The sequence below is a fragment of the Xiphias gladius genome, chromosome 5, assembly GCF_016859285.1.
Source record: "Xiphias gladius isolate SHS-SW01 ecotype Sanya breed wild chromosome 5, ASM1685928v1, whole genome shotgun sequence".
In the NCBI taxonomy this organism is placed as follows: domain Eukaryota; kingdom Metazoa; phylum Chordata; class Actinopteri; order Istiophoriformes; family Xiphiidae; genus Xiphias; species Xiphias gladius.
Window position 1 is genome coordinate 1,377,272 of NC_053404.1, and position 18,775 is coordinate 1,396,046.

The 18,775-nt window shown below is 43.1% G+C and overlaps 1 protein-coding gene across 2 annotated transcripts in view; it reads left to right on the plus strand.

The window, feature by feature from the left end:
• prkdc (protein kinase, DNA-activated, catalytic subunit) overlaps positions 1-17,897 on the plus strand; it is a 38,800-nt gene extending 20,903 nt beyond the window's left edge. For both annotated transcript variants that reach the window (XM_040126486.1, XM_040126484.1), the window contains 39 exons: positions 115-234; positions 365-508; positions 795-946; positions 1,801-1,932; positions 2,174-2,285; positions 2,522-2,646; positions 2,848-2,997; positions 3,242-3,415; positions 3,758-3,856; positions 4,023-4,233; positions 4,363-4,537; positions 4,769-4,972; positions 5,557-5,672; positions 5,841-5,972; positions 6,081-6,257; positions 6,657-6,865; positions 7,347-7,485; positions 7,729-7,917; positions 8,319-8,543; positions 8,691-8,799; positions 9,000-9,102; positions 9,200-9,362; positions 9,479-9,653; positions 9,822-10,015; positions 10,323-10,506; positions 10,723-10,883; positions 11,348-11,559; positions 11,674-11,761; positions 11,848-11,991; positions 12,672-12,879; positions 12,978-13,045; positions 13,179-13,399; positions 13,762-13,854; positions 14,801-14,887; positions 15,104-15,175; positions 15,262-15,463; positions 16,022-16,210; positions 16,653-16,792; positions 17,321-17,897. In XM_040126486.1, the coding sequence (XP_039982420.1) occupies positions 115-234; positions 365-508; positions 795-946; positions 1,801-1,932; positions 2,174-2,285; positions 2,522-2,646; positions 2,848-2,997; positions 3,242-3,415; positions 3,758-3,856; positions 4,023-4,233; positions 4,363-4,537; positions 4,769-4,972; positions 5,557-5,672; positions 5,841-5,972; positions 6,081-6,257; positions 6,657-6,865; positions 7,347-7,485; positions 7,729-7,917; positions 8,319-8,543; positions 8,691-8,799; positions 9,000-9,102; positions 9,200-9,362; positions 9,479-9,653; positions 9,822-10,015; positions 10,323-10,506; positions 10,723-10,883; positions 11,348-11,559; positions 11,674-11,761; positions 11,848-11,991; positions 12,672-12,879; positions 12,978-13,045; positions 13,179-13,399; positions 13,762-13,854; positions 14,801-14,887; positions 15,104-15,175; positions 15,262-15,463; positions 16,022-16,210; positions 16,653-16,792; positions 17,321-17,525 (6,003 nt within the window). In that variant the 3' untranslated portion in view covers positions 17,526-17,897. The remainder of the gene's footprint in view (positions 1-114; positions 235-364; positions 509-794; positions 947-1,800; positions 1,933-2,173; positions 2,286-2,521; positions 2,647-2,847; positions 2,998-3,241; positions 3,416-3,757; positions 3,857-4,022; positions 4,234-4,362; positions 4,538-4,768; positions 4,973-5,556; positions 5,673-5,840; positions 5,973-6,080; positions 6,258-6,656; positions 6,866-7,346; positions 7,486-7,728; positions 7,918-8,318; positions 8,544-8,690; positions 8,800-8,999; positions 9,103-9,199; positions 9,363-9,478; positions 9,654-9,821; positions 10,016-10,322; positions 10,507-10,722; positions 10,884-11,347; positions 11,560-11,673; positions 11,762-11,847; positions 11,992-12,671; positions 12,880-12,977; positions 13,046-13,178; positions 13,400-13,761; positions 13,855-14,800; positions 14,888-15,103; positions 15,176-15,261; positions 15,464-16,021; positions 16,211-16,652; positions 16,793-17,320) is intronic.
• Positions 17,898-18,775: the final 878 nt, after the last annotated feature.

The window sequence follows — 18,775 nt, forward strand, 5'->3', positions numbered from 1 at the left end:
AGTGATTTAGTTTCTTTCGCTGACGCTATTACCTATGAATATGACTGTTGACTGCTCTGCATTCAGAGGGTGTGTCTTTCAGTATGCCCTGCTCTGTTTCTTTTAATGAAACAGGGAAGCATGCCGAGCGAACTTCCTGAATGGATGAAATTTCTACATGGAAAACTAGCAAATCCAGCTACACCTCTGAACATTAGACTCTTCATCTCAAAGCTGATCATCAACACAGAGGAGGTGAATCTTTTCATCTATACAAATTTATACAGTTGTTTCATTTGGAAATGAATAGATATGATGATACTGCATCTTCCTGTCTTTTCACTTTTTGGTCATGGATTTAAGCCTTGCCGTTGCATCTTTCCAGGTTTTCCGACCGTATGCCAAGCACTGGCTGGGGCCCCTCCTGCAGCTCGTTGTCTGTGGCAACAACGGAGGAGAGGGGATCCATTTCATGGTGGTGGACATTGTGGTCACAGTGCTCTCTTGGACCAGCCTGGCCAGTCCCAAGGTTGCTAAGACTGCCATTTTAAAGTCAGCAAATATAAATGGATGGAAAATTTGTCAATGTCATTACCTGTGCTCACATCAAGATTAGTGGTAACTTTATTGTGAACATTCCAGCGTATGGCAGCAAATCAGCTACGATTCGCTTAATTTTGATAGAAGGATCTGGAATTGTTGCACGTTTTTAGTGTTGTAACCAATTCCTTCAGTCATTTTTGCATTGTTTTATCATTACAAATTACTATCAGTGGCTAGTGGACTTTCACTAGTAAGAGAATCTTGTGTCTCAGGGTAACCCCAGAGATGAAGTGCTCGCCAACCGGCTGTTGGAGTTCCTGATGAAGCACAGCTTCCACTCCAAGAGGGCTGTTTTCCGACACAACCTGGAGATCATTCGCACTCTGGTTGAGTGCTGGAAAGACTGTCTGCATGTGCCCTACAGGTAGTACTTGCACACTCTCGCTGAACAAGTGATGTGCATTTGACACGAGGTCCATGGAAACAGTGGGACAAAGTTCCACTGTACAGGAGAGAGGAGACGAGTGAGTGGTCCTGGTTTACTGCGATGTCTTTAGGGCTGTTCATACGACTACTAGCGACGTGTTGTCATTACGTAATTCTGTGAATTACTGGTCTGGAGAAAAAAGACACGATAGAAACTATCTTTGCAGGTTCACACGCTACACACACTATTTTCCTGCTGCTTTGTGGCCTCGTGCTTAGTCCAGTGTTTTCAGTCGAAAGTGGCGAAAGCCTGCTCAAAACGATTACATCGCGCACTAATTTTGTATCTCTGTGACTTCATAACCAAACAATGTACATATGTACAAGATTTTTTTTTTTTAAAACCTTAACCGACTGTAACTAGCTTTATCATGATCTGTTACCTTAAATTTAAAAAGCGTCTTGTGTTGGCTGGATCCAGGATCCAGACACCAGAATAAACTCACTCACTATTTATTTATTTATTTATTTATTCTAGGAAAAAAATAAAACTCAAGTTAAATCATTTAGAATAAAAACAAAGGAGAAGGCATTCTGAGCATGTCCTAAGAGTCTCTGATGGTTGGATGCTCCTTGAAACCTGAGTAGAAGCAGAGTAGAATTCAGCCTCTCTCTTGTTTTTCAGCTTCAATTGTGTCCCATCGGTTATAAAAAGCAAACGACACTTCAGCCTCCTCCATTAAGTCTATGCAAGGAAGGGGCAAGTTAGAAAATTATGATGATTATACATTTGGTAGCATATTAGCATCCTTTTTTTTTTTTTTTTTTTAATCCATCTTCTTACCCTTGCAGTCTGATATTCCAGCGATTCAGTGGCACCGACCCAAACAGCAAAGACAACTCGGTTGGACTCCAGCTGCTGGGAATCATCCTGGCCAACAACCTCCCTGCTTACGATGCCTCGTGTGGAATTGAATATGAGAGGTAAAATATAAAGGACAGCTAAATGGCAACATAGAGTACACTGTGTCCCCTGACAGCTTTTTAGTTTGAAACCGTAATTTCACTTGGCAAGGTAAGGCAACAGCCAGGAGGAGAAGTAGAGAGAGCAGTGTATTCAGCCATTTAAAGATTTTTCACAATCGTGTCTTCATGTGAGTTGTAGCTCACACACTGCCATCTTGCAGCATATCCTAATTATTTTCTGTGTGGTGTTTTTTTTCAGGTACATCCAGTCTCTCACCAACAACATGTCCTTTGTAAGGTATAAAGATGTCTACTCAGCTGCTGCTGAAATTATCGGCCTCATCCTGAAGAATATGACTGAAATGGACAAGGTATGAGCCTTATCTCAGTGTTGCTGAATGAGCGTTTGAAGCACCTTTACTAGGAAAGATCTCACATGGAAAAGAAAATTTATTTCCATAATTTAATGCTCAGGTAAAGTCATCTTGAAGATGAAATCCTCTTCACGTGGTCTTTTGCAATACTCTCATTTTTCCATTCTAAATTCATTGCATATATTACATGAATTTCATCCCTAACAGTTTTTCATTTTTAATTCTTGTCGCAGCAACATCAACAACTGCTCAGTCTCGCTGCAAGTAAGATAACAAATCTGAAGAAGGCAGACATGGATGACAAGTTCATTATTTGCTTGAACAAAGTGTCAAAGCATTTTCCTCCATTTATGGATCGGTGAGTTTGTATTTCGGCTGTATTTATTTTTCCCTGTAATTTCAATCGTTTTTTGTCAGTGAGCTGCATTTTATGTAAATTGCCTTCTGACCCTACCAAAGGCTTGAAAATTAACTTGATTCTCTAACCTGTCCAGTTGTCCAACTCTAGTTTGTGAGCTGCCTGCCCAGGTAAATACAGCTCTACCTTTGAATTTCTCAGGTTTGTCAACTACGTGTTCTTCCTCCTGCCGAAGTTGCACGGCATCTTAAAGACTCATTGTTTGGAGTGTGTGCTGAGCCGAGCTGATGTCATCCCGGACATCTTTCTGCAGCTGAAGACCACAGGCTTCGTTCAGATGATGGGACATTGGTACGTCCTAACCACACTCTTCCTCACGATTGGCAGGTTTTTTGGTCCCTCTGGACCGACGAAACCTGTCAGCCTATGCACGCCCTGAATTGTACTTGTTGCACATAGTTTTGGCAGGAAAAGTGCGGACGTGCTTTGATGCACACGGTGCTTCGGTTTTCTTTATTATTATTTCTCACAGAACAAAATGTTCAAATCCTAAATCAAATCCATGTTTCCGCATGTTGCTGTGTCGCGCGTTAAGTTATGAAGCAAGACAGAGAGTGTGTCTGGATATCATCCACAAGATTATTGGCCTCCTGACTCCAGCTCAGCTTCAGGAGCTCCTGGGAGCTGTCACGGCTTTTGTCTCCCATCCTTCACCAATGTGCAGAGAGAGGATGTATGATATCCTCATGTGGATCCAGGACAACTACAGGTGAGCCTTTCTGGCCTCTGTCCTCTGATCATCGTATCCCACTCTTGTTGTTATTTACATCATTTATGCCGTTTAACGTAGCAGCTTAAACTAGCTTCCAGTAACATTTTCTGATGTGACCCAAGGGGCGACTGCATAATTTAAGCAACTAACCAATGTGGGGCAAAATAAATTGCATATCGCAATACAGGCAAATGGTGTAAATTCTCCTGCAAAATGGATTTACAATGACTCAAAATTATTCATACGTAGTGATAGACTTGGTGTTGCGTGCAGTCCACCTAAAATGATGCACTGGTTGTTGTTTTTTTTTTATTTTGTTGTTGTTTTTACTTCTTCCAGTGATGGAGAGAGCATGGAAGACAGCACCTCAGTAGAGGTTCTGAATGCAGCTAAAGAAACGCTACTTCAGGGACTGTCTGAAGAAAACCAAGGCCTTCAGTAAGTTTCTCCCTTACTTACCCTTGTTTTACATTTGATTTATTTCAAATGCTGTCTTTATTGTACGTTACCCTCTCTTATATTGGGCAGGGAAGTGTAATCCCAATGACATTACTATATTTAGTGTTTCAACTGAAAAGACCGTCCCTGTCCATTACGTTTTCAGGCTTTATGTTCGGAACTTTTGGAGTCAGGAGAAGCGCCTTCCCACTGCAACCCTTGACCGCATGTTGATGGTGCTTCGTTCCCTGTACTCGTGTCAGATAGAAAGGTGTTTCTTAAGCTTGGTGACCAATCTGCTGCTGGAAATGACCAGCCGGAGTCCCGACTTCAAACGAAACATGTTTGAGTATCCTCTGTCAGAGTGTACCTTCCAGGTCAGTGGAAATAGGCAGCATTTATTTCTCTCTTCCTCCCTAGGTCAACTTTAAAATGATTTGGTTTGAGTTTTTTATTTCTATGCTACTAATGAGCTTGTTAACTACATTTTTACATTTTCTCACTAGGACTATGTGATTGATTCCAACTGGCGCTTCAGGAGCACAGTGATGACGCCTATGTTTGTTGAAACCCAAACCTCTCAAGGCCCGGAGAGCGCGGCAGCATCCCAGGCTGGAGCCATGATGGGGAAGCTCAGAGCCACTCAGACCTCCCTGGAGTTCACCCAAACCCAAACAGCAGGTACCGCCGTAGTTCAGTAACCCCGTGTTAGAGCGGCAACATAATAATGTCCTGAATGAGTTACTTCAGAAGACATTTCGGAACATTTTAAGAAGAGGGAAACATGGACTCGCTGGGCACACACTTTGTTGCGTTTTCATGTTTCACAGCACTTGAAAGTGTACTGTATGGTTTTAACATTTGGTGAAGAGACATTTCACCTTTGTTGGGTTTTTTTTTTTTCCCCCCCAGGTCGACGTACAGCATATAACTGGCTGACAGGCGGCAGCGTGGATACGCTAGCAGAGTACACACTTGGCTCTGAATCTCTGTCGTCATTGTTTGTGTTCGATAAGAAAGTCGAGAGGCAAACTACAGCTAGACGGCCGGTTGGGGAAGGATTTGGCCTGAGGCGCCTTACTGCACCGACCGATGAGGTGGACAGTCGCACTAGAGGTTAGTCTCTGAGAAACAACACACACCTATTTTATGATGCAGCAATCTTCCCCTCACACTCTTAGAAATGTTCCCAGGGAGGAATATTTGGTGAGACTTTTTGTGCAGATGTTACACAGTTATAAGTAGTTCACCAGCGAATAGTGAAATCGTTTGCATATTTGTGAAAACTATCTATTCAAAGCAGGTTACCTGATTATAGCCCAAAGGGTGCTGGGGATGAAGCTTCATATCAAAGTGAATCCGTTGATATATGTTGTCCAGATAGTCAGTGGAGTTTCAGCACTGATGAATCTGACCTGTTACGTGGCCTGTTTTAACTGTAAAAAGAGGGAACTCAAGATCCTTATTTTAGCTGGGAAACTCAGATGCAAAGTACGGTAAGCAGCAGACCCACTAAGCTAGAACCTATTTAAAAATGCTCTAGCAGTGATGATTTGAATAGCTTGCGTTGAAGGTGTTCTGCTAACAACCTAAGTGGTTAGTGATTAGCTAACTGCAGCAATCACTTGTTGTTTTTAGAGGTAAAACATTTCTAATAAATTGAAGTTCTGTTAATGTCTTTTATGTCAATGCATCAACAGCAGAAAACGAGCAACGCAATAACATCCTAAGATTGAGACGCAGATTTCTCAAGGACCAGGAGAAAGTCAGCTTGAGTTATGCACGAAAAGAGATCCAACAACAAAGGCAGAAAAAGGTAACAAACAGACGGATCCATATTTATCCCTAGTGCCGTCCATTTTTGAAATGTTGAATGGCAACGCGAAAAAGTTTCAACATTGATTAACGTATAGTCCGGTGCTTACTGCCACTAACAAGCTGGTGGCGTCACTAACCATCAGTGGTTCTGTTGAGTGTCCCGCAGGAAGAAAAAGCGGATCAAAGGCTGCAGAGAGAGGCTCAGGTGACTCTCTATCGTAACTACAGAGTGGGAGACTTTCCAGACATCCAGATCCCATACAGTAGCCTCATCGCCCCCCTACAAGCACTAGCCCAGGTAAGACTGCCTCCGCCTTCCCTGTCCTTCCCACTTGGGGCTCAGCTTGTAAACATACTTGCACACCTACTATCTCACTATGTTTTTCTCTCTGCATGTTCCCCCTAGAGAGACCCAATTTTAGCCAAACAGCTGTTCAGCTCCCTGTTTGCTGGTATCCTCCAAGAAGTGGAAAAACACAAACTAGGGGAGAGTGGGAGGATTAAAGAGGAGCTGCGGAGCAACATGAATACACTCCTGAGCAAGAGTACACTGTGCTTCCCTCCGTTCATAGCATGCGTGCAGGTAAGACCCTCGCAGCTGTTGGACCCGGCTGCCAAAGTCTTGAATCTGTGAAATTACCGTGGCAAAGTGAAAGTAGTCCACATAAAAATGACTGCAAACCGACTACCTTTATTTCCATATCAGTGTATTTATGGCCAGTAGAAAAACACATCATCATGACTCCCACACACTTGCAAGACCTAGTGAAAGACAAGTTCTTAGTCCAGTTATAGTGAAATCAGGTTGTTCACCTCAGCAGAACATCTAACAAAGTAGCAAGAAATGAAATTTTCCACACAAACTGTCCATATACTGTAGGGCCTGGCTTTTTTTTAATAGCTTGATTCTCAAAGCTCTTCTCAAAACTTTGAGGCTGAAAGCTGACAGGTTGAACTAATATTCTGCTCGTTGTTTTCTTAGGACATGTGTTACCAGCATGAGGAGCTGCAGCAGCTTGACCCGGCAGCCGTCAGCTCCACTTGCCTGGTGAGTCTCCAGCAGCCATCAGGCATCCTGCTGCTGGAAGAGAGCTTGCTGCATGCTGACGTCCACGATAAACCTCCTGCTAAAAAGCCACGAGGACGCAAAGAAATCCCACCAGACACCAATAAATGGATCCACCTTGCGAGGTATTACAGTACCAGTTCTAAGTGTTGGCTTGTAGCTGAATGTTAGAAACTGAGTAACTGAGTACTCTCTCGGTCAGCTGGTCTATTTTATGATGACAGTACTATAATAAAATTGTGATTTGAGGTGCCTCTGGGAGCTCCGAACTGTTAAGGAGATCTTCTCCTTAGATGGCTCAAGTTCATCATTCCTGTGTTGAAGATACTGTTGATTAGAGACGGGGCACAATTCATTTCATAAAGACATCGATGAAGTGATGCTTTCATGTCTGCTCTGATGCCGGTTCATCTTGTCAGTTTCCTTTTTCCGGTGGAGACACTCGCATTAAAACGTCCGTGTGTGTCGCCTCTGGTCCTACACGTTTTGTCAGTTTGCTGCTGTCAAGAGCTACATTACCTGTACAGGCCAATGACTTCTGGATAATTGTAATTGCTTTTGTTAAGTGCGATGCTTGGTCTGCTCTTCGTTTCCTCTGTTCTCTAGGCTTTACAGATCTTTGGAGGATTACGATGTTGTGCGCAGCATCTTCGGTGGTAAAGTTGGGACCAAGTCGATCACCTGTGCTGCGCTTCAAGCTGAAGCCAACACTGACTTTGCAGAGGCTGTGAAGCTTTACAACGAGGTATATAAGTCATGGGTTTCTCCCGTGACAGTAGAAGTTGGAGGTTGATTCCTGATGATTACTTGTGAGGAAAGTTATGGTAGAAATCCAGTAACAAAATCTAGCGTAGTGTCTAGGGAGCATGACAAAACACATGGATTGTTTTTCCCCAGATTGCTAGCTGTGTGTAAAGCTATGTAGTATGAGTCATCCAAGTTGGATAAAAGGCTAAGAAGAGTGGAAAACTGTCTTCCTTACTGGCAGGCCCTCAACACTGAGGCTTGGAGTGATGGTGAGCCCACTGACGCTGAGAAGGACTTCTGGGAAATAGCAGCTATGGAGGCCTACAGTCATCTGACGGAGTGGAAGTCTCTTCAGTACTGCTCCACTGTGTACATAGATGAAAACTCCCCACCCAACCTCGAAAGGATGTGGTCAGAGCCTCTCCACCAGGTAACAGAAGTGACATTTCACAGTGTAGGAATTCTCAGTCATGTACCCGGGAGGACTGGCATCCTGCAGGTTTTAATTCCAACCAATGTAGAAAGTGCAGTGACGGCTTGAACTGGAAACCTGCAGCATGGAACCTCAGCCCTGCACTGCATGTGAATGCCCTTCCAGGCGTCTTTAGTGATATAATACCGCTAAAGTAATTAAGCTTAGATTTGACAAGAATAAGAAAATAACTCTGTAGCATGTCATAATGAGATAACATCATTGGAAATGAGATGTTTAAGACCTCCGGTAATGCAGCGCTCTACATGTACAACTTTTTTTTTTTGTTTCTTAGTATCAAGCGCATGCGCATGAGTTGTGAAGCCTTGCAAATCATGAGTCTTTTGCACTTGTGCCAGGAAATGTACCTGCGGCACATGATTCGCAGCATGTTGAAGCAGCTGCAGCTGGGTGAGAGCGACCAAACTCTTCTCACCTTCGTCGACCGAGCCATGAGGTCGGAGGAGCGCAAAAAGCTCCTGGAGAGTCACTACAGCCAGGAGCTCAGCCTGCTCTACATCCTGCAGGAGGACTATGACCGCGCCAAATACTACACCAACTGCGCCATGCAGCTCTTTATGGAGGTCTGCTGTCACACGTCTTTTTGTTTTATCTGTCACCAAGTTTCGGTTCAAAAAGCATCATTATTAATGAATTCTTACTTTAAAGGCAGATGTGCATGTACAGTATGAGGAACTGGTCTGTACTGTCAATCTCTTTGCCTCACACAGAGTTACTCCAGTGTGGATACGCTGCTTACTCAGAGTCGGCTGACCATCCTGCAGTCAGTGCAGGCCTTAACTGAGATCCAGGACTTCCTGCTGTTCATGAAAGGAGAGGGTGCGTGGATGCTTTCTTTAAAACATCCAGATAAAATGAACAGTTAAAAGTAGGAGTTTCCCCTCTTCCCTAAAGGGTTTCTCTCTAATAGAAGAATGCAGAATAATTTCTCCGCAACTGTCTTTGATTAATACTTTGGGAACAAAAACATTTCATTCACTCTCAAAATTTAGTAACTTTCATTGTATTTCATTCAATAGTGTCTGTGAGCGCCCTCAAGCGGCTCATCAGATTATGGACTGAGCGGTATCCTGATGCTAATGTGGATCCAGTGAACATATGGGATGATATCATTACATCTCGGTAAGAAGAACAGGTTGTGAACATCTTGCTAAGAAATCTTTTAAAATGTCAAATAACAACATGTGACACGGCCTCAAATTTGATGCCTACGGTTCAGATGCTTCTTCTTGGACAAGATCAGGGAAAAGCTGAGCGGCCACGCTCCCAGTGACAGCATGGAGGTGGATGGTTCAGAAGACCCAGCAGGTGACATTGACACATTAGTAAATGACTGCAAGTTCAACATGAAGCTACACATGGCTGATAGCGCCCAGAAGCAGGTGAAGAAACTTGTGTTTTCCTTTTAAACTATGGAACTTACTTACCTTATTTTTGTGTGTGTGTGTTGTCACATGGTAACCACAAACTCATCCTGGACCACTAATGTTTGTTTCAGAATAACTTTCCCGTTGCTACCAAGCTGCTGAAGGAACTTCACAGAGAAGCCAAAACAAACAGAGGCTGGTTGAGGCAGTGGGTCCACAGTTTTAGCCGCTACAGCCATAAACGCAGCCAGGTCCAGGGTCCTGCGGAGCAAATCGGTGCCATGCTGAAGAATATCCCACTCCTAGGTGAGAAGAGAAGAGGAACTCCTCTACGTTATTACACAACTGAGAATGAAGAGAATTTTCAACTTTTACTGCATAGGTGGCAATAACAAGCACATTAGGGCCAGATGTGACTTTGTGTGGTCTTGCTGCCTGTTGATATGTTTCATGCGAGCTCTTTTCTCTCCACAGAGGAACTTCAGGCCGACTGTGAGAGAGCCACACCTAAAATATTCAGATACCAAAAGATGCTCCAGGGTACGTCTTTCCGCATCCTGGCCACAGCTGTGAGCAGAAGCCCCTTGGTCCTGGGAACTATTACACCTGAGAAAGCAGAGAGAGTTGTAAGGCTTTCGGGAGCAGCCTGGCCCGTTGAAAATCCACAGGTACTCGACTTGTACTTTTTTCAATATTATTTTCAAATTTACCTAACATATAGTGTACAGTCTGACTAGAGCAAGTGGTACTTTTGTCTTTTTTTGAATATCCTCTTGGTTATGCGTATATAAAAATGTGGATTGCGATGCTGTAAATTGATGGAGCGAAACTGTGATTCGTGTATCTGCATGTGAAAAGCCTGCGCCTCGGCGATCACAGCCGATTACGTCCTGTTTTTAAGAAGATGTAGCTAGAGCATGTGCAAAAGAGACCGAGGTGAGGGCATTTGGTCGCTAAAGACTCTTTATCCTGCAGAAAGTGCAAGTGGGGCTGCAGTTACAAGCATTGAAGTTGCTGTGTGATGCTAGCAGAAAGGCCGATGAAGAGCTTCAGTCTTACGCTCAAGACTGTGTGGACGGCAGCAGCATCACGGAGACATACATGGCTTTGGCTAACTTCTGCGACAAAATACTACGAGAGGAGGAGCAGAGGGATACCGGTGAGTAATACTAATACCAACAACTGATTCTGCGCCTTTGTCGAACACTAAACAGTCATTCTGATTTAGTGGTGAAGGAGAGATGCTGAGCTCGGTATAGCAGCATTTTCTAATGTGTTCTCGTTGGCATAAAAAACTGAATTTTCTCCATCAGCGTGTCATATTCAGCCTCTTTCTCTTTTGTTTTGTTCGTTTGTTTTTTTTTTTTTTTTACAGAAAGCCAGTTTCCAGACCTCCTGGCACTGCCTGTTCATGTAGTGGAGAGCATGTTGAAAGCCCTGAAGATGAACTCTGAGGAAGCTCGCCTCAAGTTCCCCCGACTGCTGCAGATCATCGAGTTGTACCCCTCTGAGACACTAGACCTCATGACTAGAGAGGTTAGTGTGTTAAGACCGAGGGTGTAGCGGAGGACAAACCCCACACTGCTGCAGTTTAATTTCTTTGCATACACAAGCATTTAACACAATATATGTCTTTGATTTATAGCAGTTGTTCTTTGTTTTGCGATGGTCTTAAACTGTTTTGTGGGAATTTGCAAATGTTTGTTGGTTTGTTTGTTTTTTTGTGATGTGGTAAGCTTTATTAGCAGGAAGACTGTCTGTAATATTGTGGTTTTCAAAAGGCAGACAGAGAATCTGGTAAACTCTCAGTAAAAGACAAATATCACATCTGCAGAGGGAAACCAGACTGTTAAATCTATTATTCAACAAAATGATGATCAAATCCACATCTTTAAGCCTTGTAGGTAAAATTCTACGTCACCGCCGGCGTGAGGAGCCTTTATTCGAATTTGACGCGGTATCCTATAATGTATGTGACAGCACGGTCTGCCTGTATTTAGATGATGTCAGTTCCCTGCTGGATGCTGATTAGCTGGATAAGTCAAATGGTTGCCCTGCTGGACAAGCCGGAGGCTGTGGCAGTGCAGCACAGCGCTGGGCAGATAGCAGAGTGCTACCCTCAGGCCCTGGTTTACGCTCTCACGATCAGCAGCGAGACCTACCAGTTTGAGGACTCGGCCAGAGGACACCAGCAGCGGGAATTTGTCAACAGGTAAACTGCCCAGTGTTTTGTCTGCGGGACGAAAAAAAAAGCATAGCATGTTTGATTGTATAGGTGTATTTTCAAACCTTCTGTTTATTTTCTGCATATCGTTTGTGCCAACAGGCTCCGGAGCACGCTGGATAAGGGAGGAGCTGTGAAGAACTTTGTGGATGCGCTGCAGCAGCTTACGAATCCTGAGATGCTTTTCAAGGTAATGAGTTGGACCGTGAATTAATCAAGCCGCCGCCTGCGCGTTTTGTTGGCCTGGGACTGATTATTTTCATTCGGTCCACACAGGATTGGTGGGATTCTGTGAAAAATGAATTGGAAAAACCGAGCTTTGACAGGAAGCAGATGGGCGACATGTATGACGAGGTGCGCCCTTTGCTCGGGGAAGGAAACGCAGCCGGTGATGGAACGTTCCGCAAGAAATTCATCCAGGTTTGTAGTTTGCCTTGATCCTTCAACTTGCACTCACCAACATGACAACGCATACAATTCCAACAATGCACTTTTCCTTCTTTTCTTAAACTCCAAATGGTGGACTAGCAGGATATGACTTTCAGGTGTTTTTATTGAAGTTTGTTTCTCTACGTACATACTTGTATTTGCATCAGCACACACTATACTGCAGTACAGTGTGGCTGATTAACATTATGTGCACTGGCCAATGACGGCGGTTAGCCTCAGTTCGGTAGCTAGCTGAAAATGCTGGTGCTCAGTGCGTTTAGCCGCCTTCAGTTCATTTCAGCCGGCTAGCAGAACAAAAAACCAAAAACACAGATAAAGGAAGGAGTTCAAAAGTAAATGATTCCTTTATTAAACATTTTATTTTCCTTCATTAAATGTATTCCTTTTATACTCTGTTTTAATTACTTGACTTAAAATACTATTTATTTCTGTATCCGGACTCATTTCTGACTCGTATGATAACGTTTTACTGCATTTGTCAGATTCAGGACTCCAGAGAAGTAGTTATGATTTAAAGACCACGTTTCTGAAAACGCACAACAAATACACAAAGGTTTCAGCAGTAGAGACGCTGCTCCTAAGCAACAAAATATCCCGTCATACTCTGTTGCTGTGGTGTTCATTGCAGCGGTTTTCCTGCGATTTAACAGAAATTTGCTAAAGATGTGCAGAACCTGCTGGGAGCGAAAGGCAGCAAGCTGTTCGAGAAGAGGAGAGACAAAAGCTTTGTGCGGCAGGTGGATGAGCTGGCGGCATCCATGCGTGGATTTCAGAAGGAACCTGGGAACCTGAAGGAATACTCGCCCTGGCTCAGTGGATTTAAAGCAGACCCATTCGGCAACGAGATGGAGATCCCAGGTCAGTAGCTTAGAAACTACCACCACTCAAACCGGGGGAATCTGAACCTTGGACATATTGTAAATTGTTGTTATTGACATGTTTTCCCCTTTTTGTAGGACAGTACGATGGCCGATCTAAACCTTTGCCAGAGTATCATGCAAAAATAACAGGCTTTGATGAAAGGGTATGCTTTTATTGTTGTTGTTCTTTAAAATAGGATGGTATAAATGTTCTAATAGCCTAATCGCATTCTGTGCGTCAGTGGGATATCCCCTTGCGGGCTGACCAGTGAGTTGGTGTGAATTTCTACCCTGTAGGTGAAGGTGATGATCTCCCTTCGCCATCCCAAACGTCTCATCATCCGTGGCGACGATGAGCGGGACCACCCCTTTCTGGTGAAGGGTGGGGAGGACCTCCGCCAGGACCAACGCGTCGAGCAGCTTTTCGCCGTCATGAACATTTTGTTGCGTCATGACACTGCCTGCGCGCGCAGAGGCCTGCAGCTCCGCACCTATCGAGTCATTCCCATATCCACAAGGTTCTGGCCTTGTTTGTCCGTCCTTTTCTCCATCGTCACACTTAAACTAATACGTGCGATGATCACACAGACTGAGGGTTTCGTAGAACTAGATCTAAACTGCCTCCATTTTCTTTGAAAGCGGCGTCCAACAAGTAAATGATAAAACACACCACGGTATCCTGATCTACAAAAATAATTTTTTGGTACAATCATAATTTTTTTATTAATTGTTCTTTGAACTATTGATTTGGGATTGGGGCTGATCATTGGCACCACTCCCCGACACTGACACTCTTCTTGTTATTACACAAAATACTACAGGAATGTTGCGTAGAAAAACTGCCAAGAAACCAAACTGACCCCTTTCACTGCCTTTACAGAATTGGCCTAATTGAATGGATGGAGAATACCTGTACTCTGAAAGAGTTCCTGTCCAGCACAATGACTGACGAGGAACAGAAAAGTGCTCAAAGGTACAGTCCAGACATTTCACTCTGATAGACTGGATGTCATCTTCACTACTATAAGAAACTTTCTCCACCCGTTGAGTGTTTGCAAAATGTGTTATACTATAAAAGGGAAATAATTTTCTCAGTTATTATGACTTTGAAACCTTTCATGATATAGGTCGTCAAGCTTCAAATAATAACTGACATGCCGTGCTCCTCTTACTCAAACTTGAAGTACAATAGGTGCTGCTCTCAGGGGATTATATCTTTTCTTGAATTTCTTTCTCTCTGTGTTTCGTTCTTGAACAAAAACTAATTTTGTTTAAAAAAACATAAGACGTGCAGGTATTTTTTCTATAGCACTGTAAATGTCTCAACAGCAACCAGCTGACAATAATCAGTATGTTCTCCACGGTGCGTTATAAAGTAGTGATATTTAAATTAAATGATGATAAATATAAATGTTGTGATCATAAAAGACAGTGAGATTTATAAACACTCTTTTAGGTTATTTATTTAACAGTTGTCTGTCATTTTATTGATTTATAAAGCTTTTTACTTAGCACTTAATCCTCCTCTTCCCTGGCGCAACTTGAGGCCTTGACGATCTGCCTCCATCGAGATGTTGCGCCTCGCCCCATGTTGGGTCCATCATCTTTCTCTCAGCTGTAACAGTTCGCCGCCCGGTTGTTCTGGGCCGACCTTGCTTCCTTTTTAACTGATGGAGTCCATCTTAGTGCAACCTTTGGGGTTTGATCCTGGGCCATTCTGAAGACTTGCCCTGGCCATCTCCAGCACCGCGCCGTTGCACTTAGTCGTCTTGCATAGCTGTTCGTCTGAGATCTTCTCATTTTAAAGCTTTTCGCAGGGGCAAAATTTCCACTGTTTCCACTGTTTAAGTATATTTGCTTTGTAATAATGGCAGAGCGCTTTTGCTTTTAAATGAACTGGGTGATTTCCTCTCTTTAAGGTCTGCTGAAGTCTACAGTAGGTGGCTGTCAACCTTTGCTTCAAATTCAGGTGTGCGTGGTATCGCACTATATGGTCTGGCCTACAAGTGAGTCTCCTTATTGATTATTTTCATTCGTAAAACACTGGCTACAGTTAGTAATCATAGCTGCTTCCTTTTACATTTTGTTGATTATAATTTACTATTCACAGCTCTTACGATTTGAAACCAGCCTATTCGTTGTCTTTTTGAACATTGGTCCTCGTTTTATCAAATGCGAAATATTAGACAGCCGTGAGCTTAAACATATTTATTCTCTGCCAGGAAAGCAAAACGAGCCGATACGGTCAGTAACTTCTTGAAAGTGTCCCAGCATGTGCCCGGTGATCTCCTGAAGTAAGCAAAGAATCTCTGAATAACAAAAAGTGCTCGTGACGGTTATTCCTTGCAGTGAAACCTCTTCTCTCTCTTTCAATTTCTAGGAGAGCTTTCCTGAAGATGTGCAACAGTCCTGAGGCTTTTCTCTCCTTGCGATCTCACTTCATCAGCTCTCATGCTTTGCTGTGCGTGAGCCACTGGATTCTGGGTATTGGAGACCGACATCTCTCCAACTTCATGATCAACATGGAAACGGGAGGCATGATCGGCATCGACTTTGGTCATGCATTTGGTTCAGCCACACAGGTAAGTCAAGTGAAAACACTGTGCTCTAACGAAAAGCAGCTTTTTAAAGCAACTTTTACATTTCAATAGGAAGTTAAATTAACACCCCGAGGAAAATCAAATGAATATGATACCTATTTGACGCTTGGTCTTCTCTGTAAACACCAAGCGTCGATCTGATCAAAATAACGTGGGTCTACGTTCGAACACGTAGACACAGAGCAGCTATAAAGCTGTTATTAGAATTATAAATGAAGGGGGAGAGAAGGAGCTCGCACACAAACTACAAATTAAACACGTCATTTAAAAATCTACTACTGTCTAGTGTCAGAGGAGCAGAAGAGTGGACCAAAATCCGTTTTTAGGTTCTTGTGATGACCTCATCCGGGGCCAAAAAACTGGTTTAGGCAAGACTCCCAGTTCGGTCATGCCATGATTTCCGTACAATAAGAATATAACATACTGTAAATCCCAACAGTAGGTAACAACTATGAATGTGAACGGAACCTCGTCTAAACAGACCCCACCATCGTCTGTATAACTAAATCTCTTTCCGTGCAATCCCGTGTTTCCTCACAGTTCCTCCCTGTTCCTGAGCTTATGCCTTTTCGGCTGACCAGACAGTTCGTAAATCTGATGCAGCCCTTGAAGGAGTCGGGTTTGATCCAGAGCGTCATGGTTCACTCCCTGCGAGCCTACAGGGCCGAGCCGGACCTTTTGCTCAACACCATGGACGTGTTCGTCAAAGAGCCGTCGCTGGACTGGAAGGTAGCCGTCACTCCTGCTGCAAGAATCCCACTGAACGTTCAGTGTTTGACAAGCGAACTGTAGATAAAGAAGGCAGGATTCTAGAGATTTCAGTAAATAAGTGAGTCTGAAAATTAGTCAAAGATGGAATATGTGGTGCGAATCTTTCCCTTTAGAGATTTTGTAACACGTAACAGCAGCTTTAGGAGCTGCTTCTGAAGGCAGCCATCATGTGCCAAGGCACTGATCCTAGATAATTTACTCTTGGTTTATGTTGAGTTCTTTCCTTTCTAGCACTTGCTATCTGTATAATTTTCTATTTTTGTATTTTGCCAGATGGATTGAATTCATTTAACTATACATTGCTGTTTTAAACTTTTCTTTCCCTTATACAGTAAACGGTAAATAAATTGCGGTACAAATGACTTTTTTTGTTTTGTTTTTTTTCGTTCCTGTTGCACAGAACTTTGAGCTCAAACAACTGAAGAAAGGAGGCACGTGGACCGAGACCGTAAACACCAAAGAAATCAACTGGTATCCCTTACAGAAGGTGAACTTTGCCAGAAGAAAACTAGAAGGAGCAAATCCAGCTGCTATAACCAGGTATATCCTCAACTCCTAATACGGCTGACAGTCACCAGGATTGTTTAATTAATTAATGGTAGACTGCAACGCTTGCACTGTTGACACCCATAATGGTGGAAATATTGAGTCAGCTGTATAACTTGCAATGTTAAACCGATGCACAGCCTTACATTGGCTGTCTTTGGAAAGCGCTAATACTGAACAAATAACACTTGTTTTGTAAATAAGGGGTGAAGGTGACATCTGTGTCACGTAATACTACCTGTCTGATACTGTGCTCAGTTTATGGTGCAACTCTGTCGTAGACGTCTGATAACAACCTACATTGTCTCCGTTCATTTTCTTATGTCGTTATTCTGTTTCCCACGAACTAAATCCTGCCTCAGATGCTCCTTTGAGCCTTCGTGGTGCCATTCAGTTTTGGTTTAAAAATGCCAAAATATGAATTTTCAGTGGTTTCAGTCCAAAATCCAAAATATCGTTACAGGTCTCCAAAAAAAGACATTTTACCTGTGTGTGTGATTAGATTTATGTTTATGTTGTCAGTGAGGAGCTGAAGCTGGGCTTTGAGAAGGACCCCGCCTTCCCGGGGATGCAGTTTGTGGCCTTGGGGACCGTGGAGCACAACGTTCGTGCCAAACTTCCGGCTGCAGGCTTGTCAGTGGAGAAGCAGGTGGACTGTCTGCTTGATCAAGCCACGGACCCAAATGTGCTTGGCAGGGTTTGGGAGGGGTGGCAGCCGTGGTTCTGATTAACTGATTAGTGAAATATTTCTAAATAGTCATTCACAATAACAGGCGTGGCTCGAACAGATGTCTAGAATGTCTGCTAATGTTTAGTGGTCTTAAAAGATCCCTGTAATCTCAAATGTTTCCTCTTTGGTACCTGAGAAAAATGATTTTCATGTATTGTGTTATGTCAGAGTTTGTAAGGTTGGATTCTCATATTATCTCGTGCTGAACACCAAAAATTTAAAATCAAGAAATCTAAGTCTGGAAGAAGGATGGAATTTGGGAATTGTAATACTTTAAGATTCTTTTTTTTTTTTTAAATGAGACACACTGTGGACACAAACACCATCATTTTGGCCATTTCCTGCGCTTGCGCTCAATTTGAAGTAAACCAATCGTTGGCATCGTTTATTGATATTTTGTAACTTCAGTTTCAAATAAAAAAAAGTGCTGAACAGCAGCTAAAAGGTGATTGTGAGGCTGATGTACAAAAGATATAATCACTTGGGTGAAGGATTTGAAAGTGATTAATACTGCAAACAAAAGAAAATTGGGTTAGATTTAAAGATGACTATTAATCATCAGATTGATTTGAAGATTCATTTTCCTTTTTCTAATATATAGTTTGTCCAGTGTCATCTGTCCTCTTTGCACAAAGATGACAATTCTTGCTCCACTGAAAATCTACCTTTTTCAGTCTGAAACGCTCACCCCTGAAGGCTTCAAATGTGGCCGTCAAAAGTTTGTAGTTTTCCTTTAGCGCAGACACCATAGGCCGTACTGTCCAGTGGATTCCACAGTGGAAAATTCACGCCGTAAAACAGTACTGAGAAATGAGTGGAAACACGGGCGTAGCTTCTGTGAAGAGCACGGGGCTCGTTCCAACCCCTGCATGCAGTAGGAGTTGACGTGTCCGTTGGTAACTCCTCAGCTTGGCTGAGAATGGCATTAGAGATGAGTACAAACTCATCCCCTGTATGATCGTTTGTTATTCACTGAGCCACATTGCGTTTATAATTCAAGCATCGTTCATCTCGATTGCAATTGAACTGTTCTGTATCACATTCTGTCCCCTGCCCACACTCAGTAAGAAGATTCGCACATACAGTAGCATTTCCGAATTGTCACGTAAGCCGGCGAGATTGTGTCGACTTACATCCATTCAAGTCCTTTAGTTTTACAGCACTGACTTTAAAGAAGCAAAGACAGCAGTTGCTTTGACATTTTATACAACCATTTGGTCAAACAAAGGTGGATGTACATCATCACA